We start from the raw sequence: 19,198 nt of genomic DNA, 5'->3' as shown, positions 1-19,198 counted from the left end.
TCTGCAAGATCGTCGCCCAGCGAACGCCGGTACTAGAAGGCATCGCTGACATCCGCCTCGCCGTTTATGCTTCGTAGTGAACCCTCTGCAAGGTCAACCCTCAGCTGAGCGGTATCCGCCTCGCGTTCAAGACTGTCCCACTCCCTGAGTTTCTGCCTTTTCGCATCTTCCTTCTTATCGATCATCTCTCTCAACTTCTGCGCCTCGGCCTCAAGCTTAAGAATCTTGCTCTTATCGTACAGCTCGGGTGCTCTTTGGCCACCGGGGATTTCCTTGGGGAGGTCGGAGAGATGGTCTCGGAAACGCATCGTGCGTGGGTAGGTTGTAGCAGTAGAGTTGTTAGATCCGCGGAATGAGGGAGCAAAGGGTGCTGCTCCGCTAGGTCCGCTGCTGGAACCACGCGGACCGGATGGCGCACCACCGTAGTAACCTCCACCTCGTGGTCCTGCGCCCCAAGATCCTCGTCGCGAGGAAGGTCCAGAAAAGTCTCCTCGTCCTTCGTATCCTCCAAAGCCACCGCGGCCACCTCCACGCGGTCGTGTTGGCGCTGCTAGAACAGGGTTATTGCCCCGGGGAAAGGAGGGAGCCTGTGGTGTTAAGCTCGAAGGTCCAACTGGAGGGGATATCGCAGGGGAGGGATAGCTCCTGCTGGAAGGTCCCGTTGGTGGAGCTCTGGCAAAGTTGCTGTCGCCATTGCGGTACGAAGACGACGACGGTCCAGTAGGAGGCGCGAAGTCTCTATCTCCGCGCGGTCCTGTCGGAGGACTGTCGCGTCGACGTGGAGGCGATCGCTCTCGCTCGCGACTGTAGTCTCGTCCTCTATCGGGGAGACGCTCACGGAAAGGCGATCTTGGGGCTGAGGCGGGCTCTCTGACTGGTCGGTCTTCTACCAGGGCAGCCCGACTGGGGTGGATGGGTGGTGGGGAAGAGCGGCGGGACGTCGCTGCGGAGTCCCTACCCGACGCATCGTTCGAAGCATATGCTGGCCGCGCTGGCGAAGGAGACCTGCGACTCCTCCATGTATCCGCAGTGTAAGGGTCGGGGCGCTCGCGTCTTGGAGAGGGTGAGCGGCGTCGGTAGTCGCGCGTATCACGAGTGTCGCGGGCCGGAGAGTATCTGCGGGGAGGGCTTCATATAAGGTCAGCAAATGGCATGCCGCGAGAGGAGACTGAAAGCATACCTATTCACCCGGGAGCGCGGCTCCTCGTACCGGCTCGGACGAACAGGCGAGCGTATACCCCGGCTTCTAGCTGGGGAGACTTCGCGCTCCCTCGGTGGTGGAGACCTTTCGCGTGGTCGCGGGGAGCGAGTGTACGAGTCGTACTGATCGCGGTCCCGTCGCGGCAGCGGTGACCTTGCCCTGTAGTCATCACGTCTAGGCTCATCTCGTCGCGGTGAGAAAGCTCGGCGAGGCGGCGATCGAGGACGTGCCCTCCAGTTGTCGTCGCGACGTGGGCTTCGGGACCGTCTCCGGAAACCAGGCGATCGACTGCGCGGACGCGATGAACGGCCACCAGGAACATATGTATCTGCCGAAGCTATACCGCGACGAATCGGCGAGGCGCGACGAGGAGGAGGCGAAGCCCGGCGGGGAGGAGGTGAACGGGCTCGGTAGCTGTCTCCGCGTGGAGAGCGTGGGCGAGGGCCAGGAGAACGAGGACGGTATGTGTTGGAGTACCTGTCGTCTCTATGGCAGTGTTAGTAGATGCGCCCATAGTAGATGCCGCGTGCCTGAGAACATGTCTGCGCATCGGAGCCTAGGCGGCCCTTGGTTTGGAGTCGACAAACCTTCGGTCTCCTCGATCTCGCTCACGATCCCTGTCCATTTCTGCGGCGAGGGTGATGTGCTGTGCCTATCGCAGGCAAACAATACTAAGTGATGTGGTCGTAGCGATTAGTCTGGGTTGATAGCTAACGACTGCGCTTGCTGGGCGGTGGTGGCTGGTCGTGTGTTGGGTCGCAAAAAGAGAAGTTCAGAGCCAAGCCTCCAGCGACTGGACGCGTTCGTAGGTCACGTGCGGGGGAGGCGTGCGAGCACTGGCCGTGGGTCAGTCACATTGCAAACAGCCAACCGTTTGATTCACGTTCAACTTGGTCGCCGGATGTGCAATCGGGCAGCCGAGAGAGGGTACTGTATGCGTGTGCGTGGTAGATCCAGATTTCCGTAGGTAGCACCTCAGACAGCATCTGGTGTCTTCCTCCATGCGCTCCTGACATCGCTACATCTTTTCCGTGCCCTTCAAGTGGAAGCCTCAATCTACTCCTCAGTAGCCAAGACATTGCGCGTCTGTTGTCCCAGTCTGATGGCACCACCCCTTGACTCACGTTTTCAGCTATTGTCTTTCACATCCTTTGTCCTGCATGTCGCATCCGTCAAGCCTTTCGTCGACACGAGACATACCACCCCTCCATAGTCAGCATACAATTCTTCCGTCATTCTTGTCCTTGGAAGTGAGAAATTCTTCATCTTGATTATGTTCAACTGCGGTCAACCTTGGCTGCCGCATGTAACGCCGTATCCCAATGCTGAATGTGCCGAAGCCCTACTGACCACTGACATCCGTGACGCCGGCTCGCTGACAGAGCTCTTGAAAAATGCAATCCGTAATCTTTTGTACAAAACACATGTCCTTTGCGGACTCTTGACCAACAGACCTAGCGCCTGGTCTTTCGCTCGTCCTCCCGCTTCGCGCGCTTCCTGCTCTCCTGGTTGATCATGTCCGCCAAATCATCTTGATCGATACTCTGCCATTGACCTTGCGCTTCGGCTCTTTGCCTTGACTCATACTCTTTCTTCAGTGCGTCCTTGTCAAGCTTGTCACTATCTGCCAACTGGTCGACATCAACCGACACGTCGATGTCTCCAGCCTTGCGCTTCCTTTGTGCGTGTCCAAGCGCATCGCGCCTAGCCGCATCCAGGTCATAAGCGTGCTCGCCGCCAAAGAAACCAGTTGCCGAGATGTTCTTCTCGGGAAGCACTGTACCGGCGCTGCGTGGTACACCCGGCTCTTCAGTCTCGATTCCTTTCCGCTGCTTCCGGAGCTGGAACTCTCCACCGATGCTCTCTGCTCCTCCAATCTCGGATGGCATGGCAGATGCTGTTGTCATCGATGTCTGGATGCCGCTCGCGTCTTCGTCGCCCCCCTCCTCGTCATCTTCGTCTTCCTCCTCTTCTTCGTCGCTCTCCTCGTCTTCGCTCTCACCCTCAGCTCGTAGTGCTCCCCAGATACCACGCTCTACAGGCTCGCCGACATGAGTAGGCTGTTGTTGCTCTTCCAGTATGGCTGTTCCATACAGATCGCCCCCAAATTGTGGCTTGCCAGCGTCGTCGATCGGGGGTTTACCCCACTGGCCGGGCTGGAAGCCCCAGGAGGAACCAGGAGGGATCGGAGCGTTTACACCAGGAACGCGCATGTTCGGGTAGGATGGAGGAGGGCCGAAGCGCTGCATGTTGATGAGCCAAGGGGGTGGATGACCTGGCATCATTCCGAGAGCCTCGCGGAGTTCCTCGCTCAGCTCGCCAGGCTTGAGGTTCACGAGGTTGGTCTCGAACTCCTTGCCCTCGTAGTAGACCTCGCCGTACCGCGTCAACTCTGGTTTCGTCTGTCGCCTGAAGAAGGCATCGTATAGTTTTGCGTAGTCGATGTCGAGCTTGCCGAGCTTTCCTTGGACGCGCTCTCGCTGCTTTTGCCTCATCGTCATGTCTGCCTGCTTTTCCAGCACTGCATCACGCATCTCTGCGATGCCAGTTTCCTGGATGAACTTCGGTAGGGCGAACGGGGGCTTCTCGATACCGCGTTTCGATGAGAGGTACTCGCGCTTAAGCGACCAGTGGGTCGGGACGGGAATGACGTTCTTCGCTCCCTTGATGGAAATGAGCAGCTGTGGATTTGAGGATGACACATCCGTCCACTCGACCAACTCAGGCCGGGGGACCAGTGACTTCAGTTGCGCGACCGACAGCTTGTTCATCTGCTTCCGCTGCTTCTTGGAGAGCTTGGGCTTGCCATCGTCCTCGTCCTCGCTGGGGATGTCGTCGTCGGAGAGATAGATTTCTGGCTTCTCCTCGTCCTTGGTCGCCGCTTCCTCCTCGGTCGGCTCCCTGAACTTCTCGAAGACGCTCTTGTATTCCTCAAACGCGGGGTCGTCGAGGTCGTACTGGTTCGCGATATCGTCAACGGTGAGAAGGTTCGCGGGCTTGACCGCCTGTGCTTCGTTATTGCTGTCGCTTTCGGGTGCGGGAGATTCGCTCTCACGCGCAGAGTCAGCGGCCTCGGACGGTGTCTCCTGTATGGCTATCAGTATAATGTATTGCGACGCGCGTGGTTTACTTACAGAGCGCTGTTGCTTCTTCTTCGCCCGGCGATAGGCGTTCTTGTTCACCTGCTTCTTGCCCTTTGCGACTGCGCCTGACATGGCGGCGGTGATTGCGCGGCGCGACACTGGAACTTGAGATGTTTGATGATACGCGCGGCCCGGTCCGTGTATATGATCGCGCGATGTGGGTGGGTGCAAGGTGATGCGCGACAGGTCGGAGTCGAGGTGGAAGTTGCTGAGCTCGCGCCGAAAGATTGAGAGCCTGTCTTGGCGCTAACGGGGTCGCCCCAGCCCTAGCAGTTGTATTCACCCACGCCGGAACTTCAGAGGCAATCATTGAAGAACATCAAACAAGCCCAATAAATTTGTGTTGACAAAAGATATATGATTCTATACTCATGGTCTGCTACATTAGACATGGCTCACGTGTTGCTTCATACAGCTGCTACACTAAGACCGATCATCGTCCTTGAAGATGTGTCCCCAGAATCCGCGGAAATGCTTCTTCTGTCCAATCTCATTCATATCCTTGATCTCCTTAGGCGTCAGCTTGAACGTGTTCGCCCTCAAGTAATCACTCAGCCTCTGCTCCTTTCCACTCGTCGTAATCGGCACAATATCCTGGTCCATGCACCACCTAAGGTAGATCTCGTTCTCGCCCACAGCATACTTCTTCGTCAGTGCCCCCACGTAGTCATCTAGAGGACCGGGCTTGGCTTTCGTGGCAGGAGTGAGAGGCGCATAGGCGACTGTGGCAATGTTGTTCTGCTTGTGGAATTCGAGGAGTTCTGGCCTTTGCAGGTAGGGGTGGAGCTCGATCTGGTTGCATACTGGCTTGACTTTCGCGGTCTTCAGGGTGGCGGCGAGATGGTTAGGGAGATAGTTGGAGACGCCGATGGACTTTGCGAGACCGGATGCTTGAACGGCTTCCATGTCGGCCCATGCTTTCTGGAGGTCTTCGTCTGAGCCTGCAAACCACGGCTGGTGGATGAGGTACCTATGCTCGTCAGGGTTTAGATGGTTGATGCGAATTTGAGAAACATACAGGTCAACATGGTCCAGTTGCAACTTCTCCAGACTCGTCTTGATAGCTCCCGCAATGTTCTTGATGTTGTCGTTGTTGACTTTAGTCGTGACATACAGCTTCTCACGTGGAATACCGCTCTCCTTGATCGCGGTGCCTAACTCAGTCTCGGTCTTGTAGACTACTAACAATCAGCGAAGTTCTCACATACCCGTTACACAGACTACGGCAATCAACATACCCTCGGCGCCATCAAGATGCGTATATCCTAGCTTGGTCGCAATCTTGACAGAATCGATGATAGCCTGGTCGATCTTGCTTTCCTCGCCAGTCTTGAACCAGGCAGTACCAGTACCGTAGCCTAACATTGGCATTGAAGTACCATCGTTGAGCTTCAACTTGGGGATGGTGACGTTGAGGTTAGCCATTGTTGCGAATGCCCGTACTGGTGGCAGCAAAGGTGTTCTGATGTGGTGAGGCGCAGGCTGGATGGAATTGAGCTGGTATCTAGCGCGACAACTTATGCCTCGAACGTAATTGAGCATCAACTGAGAAGGAGTGTGATGGCGGTTATGTCTTACTGTGTTTCGTGATTACCAAGATGCCGCGCGTGGCCCAATGCCGAAGGTGGGGTGATGCTGGCAAGCGACGTCACCGCGAGTGCCTGCCCCAAAACCCGATACAATACATTTCATTGCACCATTTCGAAACTTAGAGCTTTGTCGCTACTGTACTAGGACAGCTATTTAGAAATTACTAAGCTGTTTAACATGCGCCGAGCTGCCTGCTTCTAGGATTGTGTTCCTGCATGTCCGACGCGCCGTCTTGACTGGTCGCCCAAGCTACTGTTGGCTAGCCTGATGAAAGCACTCAAGGGTATGATACGAACTTTGGAGAAGTAATGAAATGCCTTGCGTTACAGCAGTATGATGCATCGCAAGATGTTGCGAACATCGTCGTCTCTACTGTGCTTATACCAAGTTCTACAACCTCCAGCTCTCCGGCTCCCTTCCTAATGAAATATGAATACAAGTCGCCCAAGATGGTATACTTTGAAGATGACTGAATATCGATATTGCCGCCCGTACAACCAAACGCCTCCTACTATCCCCTACGTCCATGCCAAGAAGATCAAACCATCCGCATTACAGCGTGACGCTGGATCGCTGACGTGGTTGCAACCCACCGTCAAGACCGAAATTCTATTTCGTCTTCTCATGGTACGTCGTCTTCTCGTGCTGTGTCGACACGCGTTGCAGCGAAACCACTAGATAGCGTTAGTAATTGTCTACTGTCAAATGCAGACATCCCATTGTGCTTACCGAAGTCCTCAAGGTTTCTCTGCTTCTGTTTCCTCTTGAGAAGCTTTCCATGCATGAGATTATCAAAGCCTTGACTACCCTGTAAGATATAATACACTCCCGCCATGATGCAGAAGATGCCGAAAGAAAAGGCCCAAACACGGACCACGGCAACAATGTTCGTTCTCCCTCCCACAAACCAGCCAAAGATGGTGAAGCATGTGGCGAGAATGTCGACGACCAGAATCGCGCCAGCTAGCTGCCATGAAGGGATGGATGACCAGAATGGACCGTTGGCGCGGGTGATGAAAATAAGCCAATTCTCAGTCAGTGTGATCTCGAGGAATAGAATAGGGTCACGCTGGCCATGGTTCTGGACAATGCCACCTTCGACGCCCTGTTGCTCGCCTGTGAGGTAAGGCAGCATCGTTGTCATCGTGATCCAGGTGCCTACAGCGAGGATGACGCCAAGGAGGATCGACATTCCCCAGAGTTTGGGGAGATTCCATTTGACAGGAGTCCGGCTGTATGGCGCGTTATCATAGGCGATAGCCAGCGTCGCTACGTTCGATTAGCTCGTGCATGAAGAATGCAGAAGTGGTGCTTACCGATATCAGCAAAGATTGCGATGAACACTACCAACTGTAGGTTCAGGCTTTCGTTGAGAATAGCGATCCAAAGACCCAAGAATATTTCCAGGTGCAGCGACAAGGCGATGCGGTAGACGACATAAGCATACATGCGATGGAAGATTTGACGCGAGGTCTTCAGCGCGTCGATGATCGCAGAGAGACCAGGAGCCAGGAACACAATATCGGCAGCGGAGCAGGCGGCGTCAGAAGCGCCTTGCACGGCAATGCCAGTATCTGCCTTCTTCAACGAAGGCGCATCGTTCACGCCATCGCCAGTCATCGCGACAAGGTATCCTCTCTGCTGCAGAATCTCTACAACGTTGTATTTGTGCTGTGGGAACACTTCTGCAAAGCCATCTGCACCTTCAACGAAGTCATAGAACTCCGAACCAGGCATTTCGCCGCCACCGCTCAGACCGAGCTTCTCAGCATCAAAGATGTTAGTGCCTATGTCTAGAGTCAGCCAAGTGTTACGCGTCGAGATAGTTATATCCTTACCTAAGCCGAGCTGACGCGACGTCTCTCGCGCGATGCCAACGGCATCACCAGTCAGCATCTTGATGGAAAGACCCAGTGACTTCGCTTCGTTGATCGTGCGATACGTGTCGTGACGCGGAGGATCTGAGCATGGCATAATGCCCAAAATTTCCCAGCGCTCATCTTCGCGCTTGCGAGCAACACCAAGCGAGCGAAAGCCGCGCGTAGCAAACTCCGCGACCTTGTTCTTGTACGAGTCTACGACATGCTCTGGAAGTTCACCGTCTTCCTCAACAGTCCGAAGCACGAAAAGTGGAGCGCCCTTGACGCATGTTATGCGCTCACCTTGGGGCGACTCGACGACTGCCTGAACTTTCTTGGATACTGGGTCGAATGGATGAAAACGGATGGCTTTGTACTTGCTGAGCACGTATTTAGCGCGCGGATAGTGGCGTAGAGACTTGAGGAAAGCCTTGTCGATGGCATCGATGCCTTTCTTCTTCCTTGATGCGGCCAAGCAGGCAGTAAGCATTAGGTCTTCCGGATCAACCCCTGGTACAGTATATGGTTCAGCTAGAGAAAGCTTGTTCTTTGTCAGCGTTCCAGTTTTGTCAGAGCACAAGATCTCGACACCAGCAAGCGATTCAATGGCCGAGAGCTTCTGCACGATAGCTTGCTTCTTGGCTAGGTAAGCCGCACCGACTGCCATAGTCGTCGTTACAACAGCAGGAAGACCGACAGGCACTCCGACGATCGTTATCGCGAGTGTGAACCGGAGGATAGTGACGATGTCGTTTGATCGATAGAAAGAGCTTATCCAGACAACCAGCAATGAAACGATGACCAAAACCAACAGAATCGTTCCAATGCCGTGCAGTACCTGGGTGAAGTGACCGGGCCCGCTGGAAGCGCTTGCAACGAGCGATGCTGCACGCCCAACAAACGTCGAATCGCCGGTAGCTGTAATCACAACGAAAGCCTCGCCGCGCTTGACTGCAGAAGATGCGTAGCACGTATCTCCTCGGTGCTTGTCGACAGCCAATGATTCTCCAGTGATCGAAGACTGATCAACCTGCACGAACGCATTCTCCGTAACGATGCGCCCATCAGCTGGAACGATGACGCCCTCCTCGACTTGCAGAATGTCGCCAGGCACCACGTCAGATGCTTCGATCTCAATCAAAGTGCCGTCGCGTAATACAGTAGCCTTGAGGGCCAGCGTTTTCTTCAGTTCTTCCACTATGGAGCCAGCCTGGTACTCCTGGATGAAGCCTACACTCGCATTTAGGAGGAGTAAGCCGCAGATGACACCAAAGTCGACCCAGTCCTGGAGTCCTGCAGCGAGAATGGCAGCCGCTTCCATGACAAATTGGATTGGTCCGACAAAGAACATCAGAAATTTGACCCAGTTGTTCGTTGACTCCTCTGCATATGGTGAGCAAGTGCTGATGGTGAGAAAGAAGCATAAGTACCTTTCATTTTGTTTTCGCCAAATTTCTTCCGCCGTATGAGTACCTCTGCGGACGTCAAGCCAATGCGCGTGTCAGTCTGTAGAAGTTCTTCTGGGATGAGGCGTGCGCCGCCTGGTTGTTGCGCTTCTTCCTCTTCGTAGTCGGCGTTTTCGCCATCTTGTGACTCTAGATCTTCGATGAGCTGATCTATGTCCTCATCCTCTTCTTCATCGTCCAACTCAATGTCGTCCATGTGAACGTTCTTTTCCTGGAAATGGTACTTGTCGTATGTCTGGCCATTTGATGGATATATGCCGTCGCGATCCGGCGACGTACCGGCTGGCGACTGCATTCAGTCAGCTCTGATTAGACAGCTGGTAGGTCAAGCCTAGTAGTGTTGGGGCTCTATGACAACTTACCTCGGACATCTTGATGTAATGCTAGTCGCTAGTAATGTCAAACACTATATGCAGTTTGCTGTTTGTATGACACAAACGGCCAAGAAATATTTGTCGGTTACGCGAAGCGACTAGCTATGTTGCGAGTGCATCTGCGTCGATGTTGAGTGAAGTGTGGGCCAATGCGCTTTCATCCGTGGAAAGGGCTCCTCTGAAGCATCGTTGCGCGGGAAAGACTTCAGAGCGCAGAAAAACAACCCTGAGCCTGAACACCACGCGGGGTGCGTTAACAAACACAGTCGCGATCGCGCAACGCGACGTTTGTCGTCGGAGGGGCCTGCAGGAACGACCGAGGTGGTTTGGAACGACTCTGACCGGAATGTTGTGAGAACCCCACGGGTTGATGAGGCCACAAGGACGCGCATGATCAGCCTAGCCTGTTTTGCAGTTAAAGGGTCACGTCGAGAACCAGCCGCCAAGATAAGGTGGCCAGCTTGCGGGATCGCTGGGATTGTGAGCTGCGGCGGCCTGCTCCAGGGCTTAAGATTATTAGCTCGGCCCTTGGGGTTTAGTGCATTTGGCATTGCAATCTGTCTGGTATGTACCTAGGTAGTCTGCGTGTCTATATTGCGTTAGTATGAGCAAATGACACCAGACGATAATTTCATCATCTAGAAACCGCACTGTATACGATGCTCATCGTGTTACTTGATTTGATGGTGTTCTGCTCCAGGACTCGTGGTGGTGTGTTGCGCGATAAACTTCCGTGGGTAGAATCCTAAGCCCGCGCCTAGCATGGCCATCCCATGTCACCAATTCAAATCGACCAAATATTGTCACAGATCATCTTCGACATGACGTAGCGCGTATTCCTGTCAGCTCACCGATGACACGCGAGCCTCGCAAGACGATCTATTGCGACTCTTCTAAAAGGCTGGACATGGCAGAACGGAACACGAGGATCATTTGTATGGATGAGCTGTTCATCAAGACTAAGCTTGACAAGGGCGCTGCGACGCACAGGTCATCCTCAATCTGAGTGGCGCATAGTGAAGTTGAGTTCTTCAATCCGTTGACTCGACGCCATAAAGGGTAGATACGACCAACTTCGTATAATTGGGTCTGCGGCAGCGCCAAGTTTGACTTGACCCATTTCGAGTCCTACGCACCCGTCAAGCATTTAATTGCCGCAAATATGGTATTCCGAATTTCATGTCAATGAAGGTCTGGCTAGAAGTGTAAGGAGGTCTTGCCACTACAGCAGTCCATCGCGATGTGTGCGTCTGTAAGACCCCTGAGCAATTGCTGTGCTTTGGGAAGATCTGAGCAAATGTTTTGTAGGGTTCCGGTAAACGCACCGTGGACCCAGTTGCCGTGACATTTCTTTTTCTTGATCTGGAACAGTATCGCTGGTGCACGGTGCACCAACGTGTTTCCAAGGTCGCCTCCGTCCGCCCTCGACGCTACCCATAGCGTGATCGGACCTTTCAAAGCCCTTCTGTCAACGCAGCGACTTGAGTAGGGCTCAAAGGACTGTCCCGCTAGACGTCTCCCGCCGCGCATCATTCGAGAAGCGTTCTTTTCATACACTTGTAACGCATACGTGCATTCCTAAACTCAATTTCCTCGCGGCCTCCTCAAGCAGATCGGCTTACCGTGCTCCCTCTCTCTGGATCCACCGTTCGCGCCTGATGCAACCCTACATTGCCTGCGGAATGCGCGTAGACAATGGAAGAGAACGCGAAGTGTCATCCACCTGAGCGTGGCCGAACCGCGGGATGCCAGCTCGTCTGCTACGCGCCGCTGGGACATAGTAGAGCTGCGCATAACCCCGCTTCTGCTGAGTCTGGTAGGCTGTCCGTTCCACAGATACAGACGGAGAGGTCGATGATCGATGGATAGAGAGACGCGCTGGATTACTGGCTCAATATCGGCGTTGGCTCCTGGCTGACAAGAACTACCCAGGTAGGAACGAGGGAGGTCGGTCGCGTCGATTTGGTGCAGACTCTGACAAGCAGCTCCACGTCTGGACAACCGGAGATTGTGCCCATGTTGCGCGTCCTCCAAGCCCTGCCGAGTATATCTCTTTACCACGAACGTTATCTAGCATTGCAGCCAAGACACCGAAGATGAATGGCAAGTTGGCTGAGGACGCGTCCGAAGTTTGGTGGGGTGTGGCCCGTGCGCGGCCCGAAGACACTTCCACTTCCACTTCAAACTTCGCCCATCTCCACGAAGTTTGTAACTTCATCATTACAGCTACCGCTTGGGGTATGACGCTGTCGGAATCCTCCCGACCGAAAGCTCCTTCTGGAACTCTTTGCGGCCATCCGCTTCGCTAGCACTTATCGCTGCCCCTTCATAGACCTGCTCTTGCTTTCTTGTTCGTTTGGTGTTGTGGAAAAGAGATCGGCTCGCAGCAGCATTTCAGCGACGGCAGTGGGCACCTTTCTACTCCTGCATACTTGAGGTGCTCGCCTGAGTCCTGGTATTATGGTAGGCTATCTGCCATCTTGCGAGGTATCCGTAAGACAAAAAGAGTTGGGATCCAGCGATTGCCAGGTGGGCGGCGGATATCGCACCATCTGTATCGACATACCAGGATACGACGACTGGACATGCAATATGATGGACCGACGGCGAAAGTGTGATACAGTCGGTTCGGGGTTGCCTCAGGTCCCATTGAGGCGTCATGCTCCCCCTTTTCCAAGCCCTTTGTCCGCAACCTGCATCGAGAGGACAAACATCGTCTCGTTGTGTTCGGTGCCGATGCTAGCTTCGTGGGCGCATCGGGTGTCGTCCAGCGTCTGGTATAGCTGTCGCACGGGGAGGGTAGTTGGGTCTTCTGCCGGTCGATGAGCGTCGGAGGAGGCTGCCACTGCCGTCAGCACATCAGGTCTGGCGTCGTCGAGTGTCATCAAAAGGGCGCTCCACTGGAAGGCGTGGTAGTGCACCTAAGATCGCTATAGGAGGCATGTCCGTCGGCAAGCTGTAGTCTGGTCAGCACGACTGGTCGCTCTACCACGAGAAACAGGGTGATGCACTTATCAGAGGCGCCGTCGATGTCTCCTTCAGCCAATGCTCTGCTGTGGATGGTCAAGTCTCAGGGACCCTTGCTGTGAGGGATGTTCGCGCTTGTTGCTGTGAGGGAAAGGGTCGGCTGAAGCGTCGGTTCGCGTAGCTCCTCCGTCGGTCACGTTCTAGCTTGATGCACGTCGGTATAGCTCGCATTGCAGCTGGCTTAAGAGATCTACTCAGGCTCGGTCTGGAATATAGGGAGACTCAGGAGAGCTTCATCACAGTAAGAAGCTTGTCCGATCAGCCTCGTCGTTGCGTAGGCGGCGCTCCGGGAGTTAGCGTATCTCGACGCCCGAGCTCCCGCCCACTGCGTATAAACTCGCTCCCTCCACTACCCCACCAATACTATACATCAGTCGTCGTCCACGATTGTTAGACGGGTATCCGGTAAATTGGCTCGTAAGTTACCCCCGCTGCATAGCTCGGATCGAAAGGCTTTCAGGCTCGCGCGTAACAAACGTTGACAGATGCAGTACGCAGACGCGATACAGAACCGACACGAGTGCCTATCACTACGCACAACCCCCGGAAACACATCATCGGAGTCTCAGTATTCTGAACACAGATCGAGTTCTACTGTGCCTCTAGTACTCCGACATACGATCCTGGAAGACCTCACTGTAAGTAGTAGGCAAGATCGGCAGCTCTCTGGGCCTTTATTGACGTCTCACATAGCTTTCCGGATTAACAAACAAGATCTGCGCGTCTCTATAGCTCTCTTGAAGACCCAAGCCTTGGTATGTTACCTTCCGCCCACTACACGTGTGCGGATAGCTGACATGTCAACTTCTAGCATTCCTAGCTCGACATGTCCAACAGGCGCAAGGTCTGCCACCCATTTGGAAAGCGTACATCTAGACGTCGTGGCCCGCCAAAATCCAAGTACCGATCCAACGAGCCGAAAGAAGTTCCGATCCCCCCATCGCGTAGTCTCATGGTCGAGGTCGTGGACAAATCTGGAGGCGTATCTAAGGAGGTACTTCGGCAAGCTCAACCCAAGCTTGATGGTCTGCCCGACGAGATCCTGTTAATAATCCTCCTTCCTCTCCATAACGACAAAATTACTCTGGACGCGTTCGCCTTGACCGCCAGACACTTTCTTGGTACTGTTCGCACGACAAAATGGATCAACAACCCTATCGCATTACGCTCAGGCCCAGGGGCCGACCCCAAGGCAAACCCAGACCGCGTTCTTGCTCGTCTCATCTACCACTTGTACAATCTATCACATGGTACAACTGCGAGCATTGTCCAAATGTATGCCTCAGGCTTCAAGACGATTTCGATCGATCGGCATCACAACTACATCAACATACTTCCTGCCGATATCTTCACCGCACCCATTATCGAAAGGATGAAAAAGACCATTTACTATATGCCCGGTTTGACCATGACAACCAGGAACTTGTGGCTGCGTCAGGTGCAAGATAGGTATGAGCCGGCAGTAGTCGCCCTTCTGTTGACGTTTCTGTCTGGACTGGAGTCTATCGATCTCAGTGGCGATCTCACATGCCTGTGGTCAGACTTAGCGTCGGTGACTTCTTTCAAGTTGCTCAGCACATTGCATCTTCGACAAATCACGAACTGCGAACTCACTACGAGCTGCTGCAACTTGATGAGGTTACCAAGCCTGAAAGAACTCGCCTTCTTCGACATGACTATCACAGACCAGATATTGCGCAATATTTGTTATCCTGAAAAGCTATCGGTCACAGCTATTCGTCTGATTAGATGCTACATTGCGGGCTGGAAGACGTTTCGCTTGCTTCAACTCTGCAAGAACTTAGAAGTTTTCGAGTACACGATCAACATGGCCCTGTACGTCAAATCATTTGACAGTGACGATAGATGGAACGCCATGTTGTGGGGGTGGCTGCTTTCGCACAAGGCTTCGTTGAGACGCCTCATCCTCACTGGCTCTGGAGGTTCCAACACAGCAGGCGTGTTTCTCGGTGACCTCCGTGAGTTTCACCATCTCCGATACTTGGAAGTCGACCAGAATCTAATCCAAGATGCTTGGCATGCGGATTATGAGACATTGCTGAACCACTTTCCGAAGTCCTTGGAGACGCTCAAAATGAATGAGTGTTCCTCTCAAGTGGCCATCAAGCTTCTGGAAATGGCTGCAGACGCCTTCTGGCCTGAGTTGGGTACCCTGAAGCTGACCTGTCTTCCATGTCTGAAAGGGCTTCCCGCTGTCCGAGCGAAGTTGGATGAGCTCCGCAACGTATGTGAGGAGAAGGGTATCTGGGTTGATGTAGAAGAGTCTGACAATTGACGAACTACACTGGGGTAGTCGTGTTGTCAAGGAGGGTCGAGCTCCTTTACGGGATTTCTTAGCAAACGCGCGAGAGACGCCTTAGCATGCTTTTCTTAGCCACGATTGTACGCATGGGTAGAAACCAGCGGATTAGATGAGCTCGTACTAGAGAGACATGCTTGGATGGTAGTAATGCGGATCTTACAAAACTATCGACTGTTTGGACAAGTCCGCGCTCACGTTCACGACCGTGATTACTCGCAACGCGCACTCTTGTGGTAGTCTTGGGGGGTGCAGTAACGCGTTATTACATTGAGCCGTATAATGACACTGTATCAAAATCGGCTCATGGCAGCTTCTGATGCAGATGAAGCGCTCCTCGTGAACGACCGAACCGTGACCTAGAAGTGAATTGATGTGCAAAGCACCAGATGATGGATGGCGATGGTACCAAAATCTGTAGTGGTTCTGAAACGCGGTCTTTTGGTTTTGAAGTTTCATAGCCAAAGAGCAGGTGCCATGGGCCTGAGGGCAGCGCATTCGGCATGGCCCGGCATCGGAGCCAGCGCATAGACCCATCATCTAATCGCACCTTCTCATCGTCTGCAAACACACACTACAATGCGCGATACACTTCCTGCATACATGCAAACATCGTCCGATGCATCACGACCTCCGCACACTTCGATCGATCTGGGCGCACGTAGCATGCGCTGAAAAGCAAGGCTACTGTAGGGCTGGTGCTCGAACTAGCACTTATCCGGTCCGCACCACACCCTTTTGGGCGCTACCCCTTCGCTAACGCCATTTGGCCCAGCTGAACAATAACCAATTCCAGCATCACCGAATAGCTAGGCGAGGCATACTATATTCGTGTGAACGCCCTCGGTAGCCCCGTAGGCGCCTGTGGGCTGACAACAAGCCTTCATCTGCGAAGGCTGAGGAATCACAGCGCGAGGGCCACGTACTGAACTCCATAGGGCTGGCGTAAGGCTTGAATGCACGGTACTCTGGAAAGTATTTGGTTGGTACTACAGACTTTTGCATCGCGATAGCGCAGTGATGCAGATGTTGGTATGTGATAGGGATCTTGTGGCGTTGCTAAAGGATGCATTCACTGAACTGAGGCCTTCATGTGGCTTGCTGTATTCATCCTGCGCAACATCAGTGCGGTAAGAAGCCCTCTGAGTATTGTTTCGTGCGGTTGATCCATATATCATGCACTTGTTCCTTTTCTTGAGACACGGCTCGCTACCCGACTACCTTCCAGACCCTGCGTTGGGAGTTGCATACGTTCATAGCAGGCCATCTGCACTTCGCTCGTTACTTTCATGAACTCCACTCTCATATCAAAAATCATGAAGCTATTCACCTACGAAACCTGGGGGGTGCCCAGGGCCGGCTTCGATCCGTCATACAACTTCGTCCGTTCGCACTTCGTCTCACCCGTCGTCCTCGCATGCATCCGCGCCTTGCTCAGCATATACTGCTTCACGACTATCATAACATGCTATACTTGGCTGGCGAACGAGACGGCTACAATCAAACTCAAAGATGTGAACATAGGATCCTATACCATCCAACAAGGCAATGCAGCTATCGGGCAGTCGTTCTCATTCTTCACCTACCTCACCTTCTGGTCGCTCGGTTTCTACTTCCTCGTTTCAAGCGTACACACATTCATGTATGCGTTCAGGCAACGAACATGGTTACATACGTGGCCAAAATACTTGCAGCTCTTGCATAGCATGTACTACTCCACCATGACCTCATTTCCGTTCTTGGTCACGATCGTCTTTTGGGGTACCATGAACTCTGGGTGGCCGGCCGGACGATTCGAACAGTGGATCAACATCTCCGTTCACGGTCTCAACAGCGTCTTTGCTGCGACTGAGATCATACTATCAGCAACCGAGCCACAGCCGTGGCATCATCTGTCCGTCGTCCTTGGAGTCTTGTCGATTTACCTTGGGCTCTCGTACCTCACGCGGTATACTCAGGGCTTCTACGTGTATGAGTGGATGAACCCGGCACACGGCAACGCCAGTATTGTTCTGCATGTCTTGGGTTATGCGGGCGGAATGATTGCGCTGTTCGTGCTCGCACGGTACGCAATTATAGCACGAAATATGCTAGCGCGACGACTGCAGGGGTCTGAGGAAATGGAGTATGGCGAGAAAGGCATCCAACTTGAAGATGATCGGTCCGATACTTGGTCGGCGAAGGTCGGGGTGGTCAAGCCGACGCCCATGCGTGTGCAGAAGAAGCCAGAGATAGTCGTTTCCGAAGTCTAGGAGGTAGTGCCGAATTAGCGTCAGGGTTTATGTTAGATATGGATTCAGTCATGATAGGGTTTTGCGCAATGCCATTCTTCGGATATGAACGAACTTCCCCTTTAGGCTATGGAATAAGGCCTTTGTGATCTGGCTTGTGCGCCGTCAACTGAAAGCCTACTCCGGTCCCGCTCATCCATTAAACACACTTCCACTTCTGCATAGGTCGATCCCTGCAGGTCACAGCCTCAATGCAAAAGTATTCAGAGGCCAGGCGAAAGGCGGCTGTCCATGCGAGTTTCATGGTTGGCTTGGAGGCCTAAGGCCGGGCAGTGAGGGGCTGGATGGGAGTGAACTCTCACGCGATCAACAAAACAATCCACAGTTCTCGATGTCATACCAAGGCTGAAGCAATCGAACCCACGGGTGTCGCGGCTACGTGAATGTGCATTGTCGGTGCAGTGGTCTTGTGTACTGTCAGATGCGCAGTTGCCACTTGTTTAAAAGATCTTCCTGGCATCGATGCGCGCAATCGATCTCGTTGATAAGTGCTGTACGATCTCGTCGGAATTGCGAGTTCTTCACTGTCCGTTAAGCTTTGGCGCACTATGTGCGAGAGACGTGTGCACCGCTCCCTTCCTGGCCCACCATGTGATGAACCCGAGTTATAATGGAGACTGAATCTCCTTGACGGTCGCAAGTGTACTCCAGACACACATCACCACCGGGATAATCGACAAAGGGCATTAGACATAATGGAGTGCCTGTAATTCAGACTTGGAACAATTTCTGTGGGGTTTGACGCAGGTCCTCCGTGAAAGTGGCTGATTCGATTAGGCCAGCGTCGTGACGCCATAGCTCGACATCGCCAACTGTCTTACATTGCGAGAGACGATGTCAAGGCGGAAGATGATGAAGACGAAGTCTGCCTTGTTGATAAGCGTCACGCCCAAAGGTCCGTGACTGGAGATTTGTCCTTGGATCGACGACGAAAGCCTTCGGTACCGCTCTCCAGCGCCTTATGGTCCAGTACTAAGAAAAAAGGGCAGTGGTGATGTTTCCTTATTGTTCCGCAGCTGAAAGCATCACGAGACAATGGAATGCCGAGCTGATCTATGTCATCGCCCGTTCGCACTGATGCGCATCAGCACCTGTGCGTTCATGTGGCTCAGCCCAGACGGGCTTTGACGAGATGGGTAAGGCCAGAAACGGATCGACAAGACGCACAAGAAATAAGTATTCCCAATATTCTTGTTGTTGCCGTTGAGAAGGTGTGGTGATATCTGGACGCGACGGTGATGGTTGAGGATGCACGCGGACAGGGGACCGATGCCATGGATGTGTTGCAGCCTCGGCTATGAAGTACTTGCCACGTTGGTGCTTAGCGCGCCCTCTATCTAAAATTAGGAGATAGGGGAGGCAGTGCTGGCGTACTCTCTTTCATCTCAATGGTCCTTGGTGATCGCGTCTTCCGTTACCCATTGCCACCTGCCCGACTCGTTGCATACTCAGAGTAGGATTGTTGCCGCTGGGCGCGTTCCCTCAGCGCCCTCCTTGCTGTTGCGCTGAATGCAGACCTCGGGAGGCGAGCGGCTGGCTGCACAAAGGTCGAGTGACCACGTACCGCCTTGAGCCTCACCGCTTACTGTTCGGTAATATCATGTCAGTATTGCGTAGGGCGTTGGAAGGGTTTCTTAGGTGCCGGACCCGTATCGAAGACGGCGAGCCTCGTTGAAGCTTGGGCGTTTGGCCTGAAAAGTTAGGCCAGCAATGCGTCTCAAAATCCTTTCAGATGAACCCAGATATGGAGTCCTCTAATTTCACATCCATTTCCGTCAGATCTGAGCTTCAATTGGAGTTTCTCTGTCTTGGCCCCGTTGGTATGACTTCAACATGCACCGTTTAAGCAATCTGCACGTCCTTCTGTAAGGATTGTCCCTTCCGACATCTACACATAGCAATTTACCAGCTCACGCCTTACCCCTGC

General features: G+C 53.5%; 6 protein-coding genes across 6 annotated transcripts; 2 read left to right on the top strand and 4 right to left on the bottom strand.

Moving 5' to 3' along the window:
* Positions 1 to 32: 32 nt before the first annotated feature.
* Positions 33 to 308, bottom strand: J4E88_002847 (uncharacterized protein; the record flags this gene model as incomplete). The annotated part of the gene is made up of 1 exon (XM_049396505.1): positions 33 to 308. One exon carries the CDS (start codon positions 306 to 308, stop codon positions 33 to 35), a length of 276 nt encoding a protein of 91 aa, XP_049257853.1.
* A 2,347-nt stretch (positions 309 to 2,655) lies between these two features.
* J4E88_002846 (uncharacterized protein) lies at positions 2,656 to 4,416 on the bottom strand (the record flags this gene model as incomplete). The annotated part of the gene is made up of 2 exons (XM_049396504.1): positions 2,656 to 4,287; positions 4,336 to 4,416. 2 exons carry the CDS (start codon positions 4,414 to 4,416, stop codon positions 2,656 to 2,658), a joined length of 1,713 nt encoding a protein of 570 aa, XP_049257852.1.
* A 351-nt stretch (positions 4,417 to 4,767) lies between these two features.
* J4E88_002845 (uncharacterized protein) lies at positions 4,768 to 5,769 on the bottom strand (the record flags this gene model as incomplete). The annotated part of the gene is made up of 3 exons (XM_049396503.1): positions 4,768 to 5,314; positions 5,363 to 5,522; positions 5,583 to 5,769. The coding sequence occupies 3 exons, from the start codon at positions 5,767 to 5,769 to the stop codon at positions 4,768 to 4,770; spliced, it is 894 nt and encodes a 297-aa protein (XP_049257851.1).
* Positions 5,770 to 6,543: 774 nt separating this feature from the next.
* On the bottom strand, positions 6,544 to 9,630 carry PMA1 (plasma membrane H+-ATPase; the record flags this gene model as incomplete). Its single annotated transcript, XM_049396502.1, has 6 exons — positions 6,544 to 6,608; positions 6,664 to 7,203; positions 7,251 to 7,721; positions 7,773 to 9,176; positions 9,224 to 9,548; positions 9,622 to 9,630. The coding sequence occupies 6 exons, from the start codon at positions 9,628 to 9,630 to the stop codon at positions 6,544 to 6,546; spliced, it is 2,814 nt and encodes a 937-aa protein (XP_049257850.1).
* A 3,856-nt stretch (positions 9,631 to 13,486) lies between these two features.
* Positions 13,487 to 14,956, top strand: J4E88_002843 (uncharacterized protein; the record flags this gene model as incomplete). The annotated part of the gene is made up of 1 exon (XM_049396501.1): positions 13,487 to 14,956. The coding sequence occupies one exon, from the start codon at positions 13,487 to 13,489 to the stop codon at positions 14,954 to 14,956; it is 1,470 nt and encodes a 489-aa protein (XP_049257849.1).
* Positions 14,957 to 16,296: 1,340 nt separating this feature from the next.
* J4E88_002842 (uncharacterized protein) lies at positions 16,297 to 17,232 on the top strand (the record flags this gene model as incomplete). The annotated part of the gene is made up of 1 exon (XM_049396500.1): positions 16,297 to 17,232. The coding sequence occupies one exon, from the start codon at positions 16,297 to 16,299 to the stop codon at positions 17,230 to 17,232; it is 936 nt and encodes a 311-aa protein (XP_049257848.1).
* Between the last annotated feature and the right edge of the window lie 1,966 nt (positions 17,233 to 19,198).

This window comes from Alternaria novae-zelandiae (assembly GCF_023758075.1).
Source record: "Alternaria novae-zelandiae strain BMP 2774 chromosome Unknown scaffold_4, whole genome shotgun sequence".
Classification (NCBI taxonomy): Eukaryota; Fungi; Ascomycota; class Dothideomycetes; order Pleosporales; family Pleosporaceae; genus Alternaria; species Alternaria novae-zelandiae.
The sequence above is the reverse complement of the archived record's forward strand: the minus strand, read 5'-3'. Positions and strand labels throughout refer to the sequence as shown.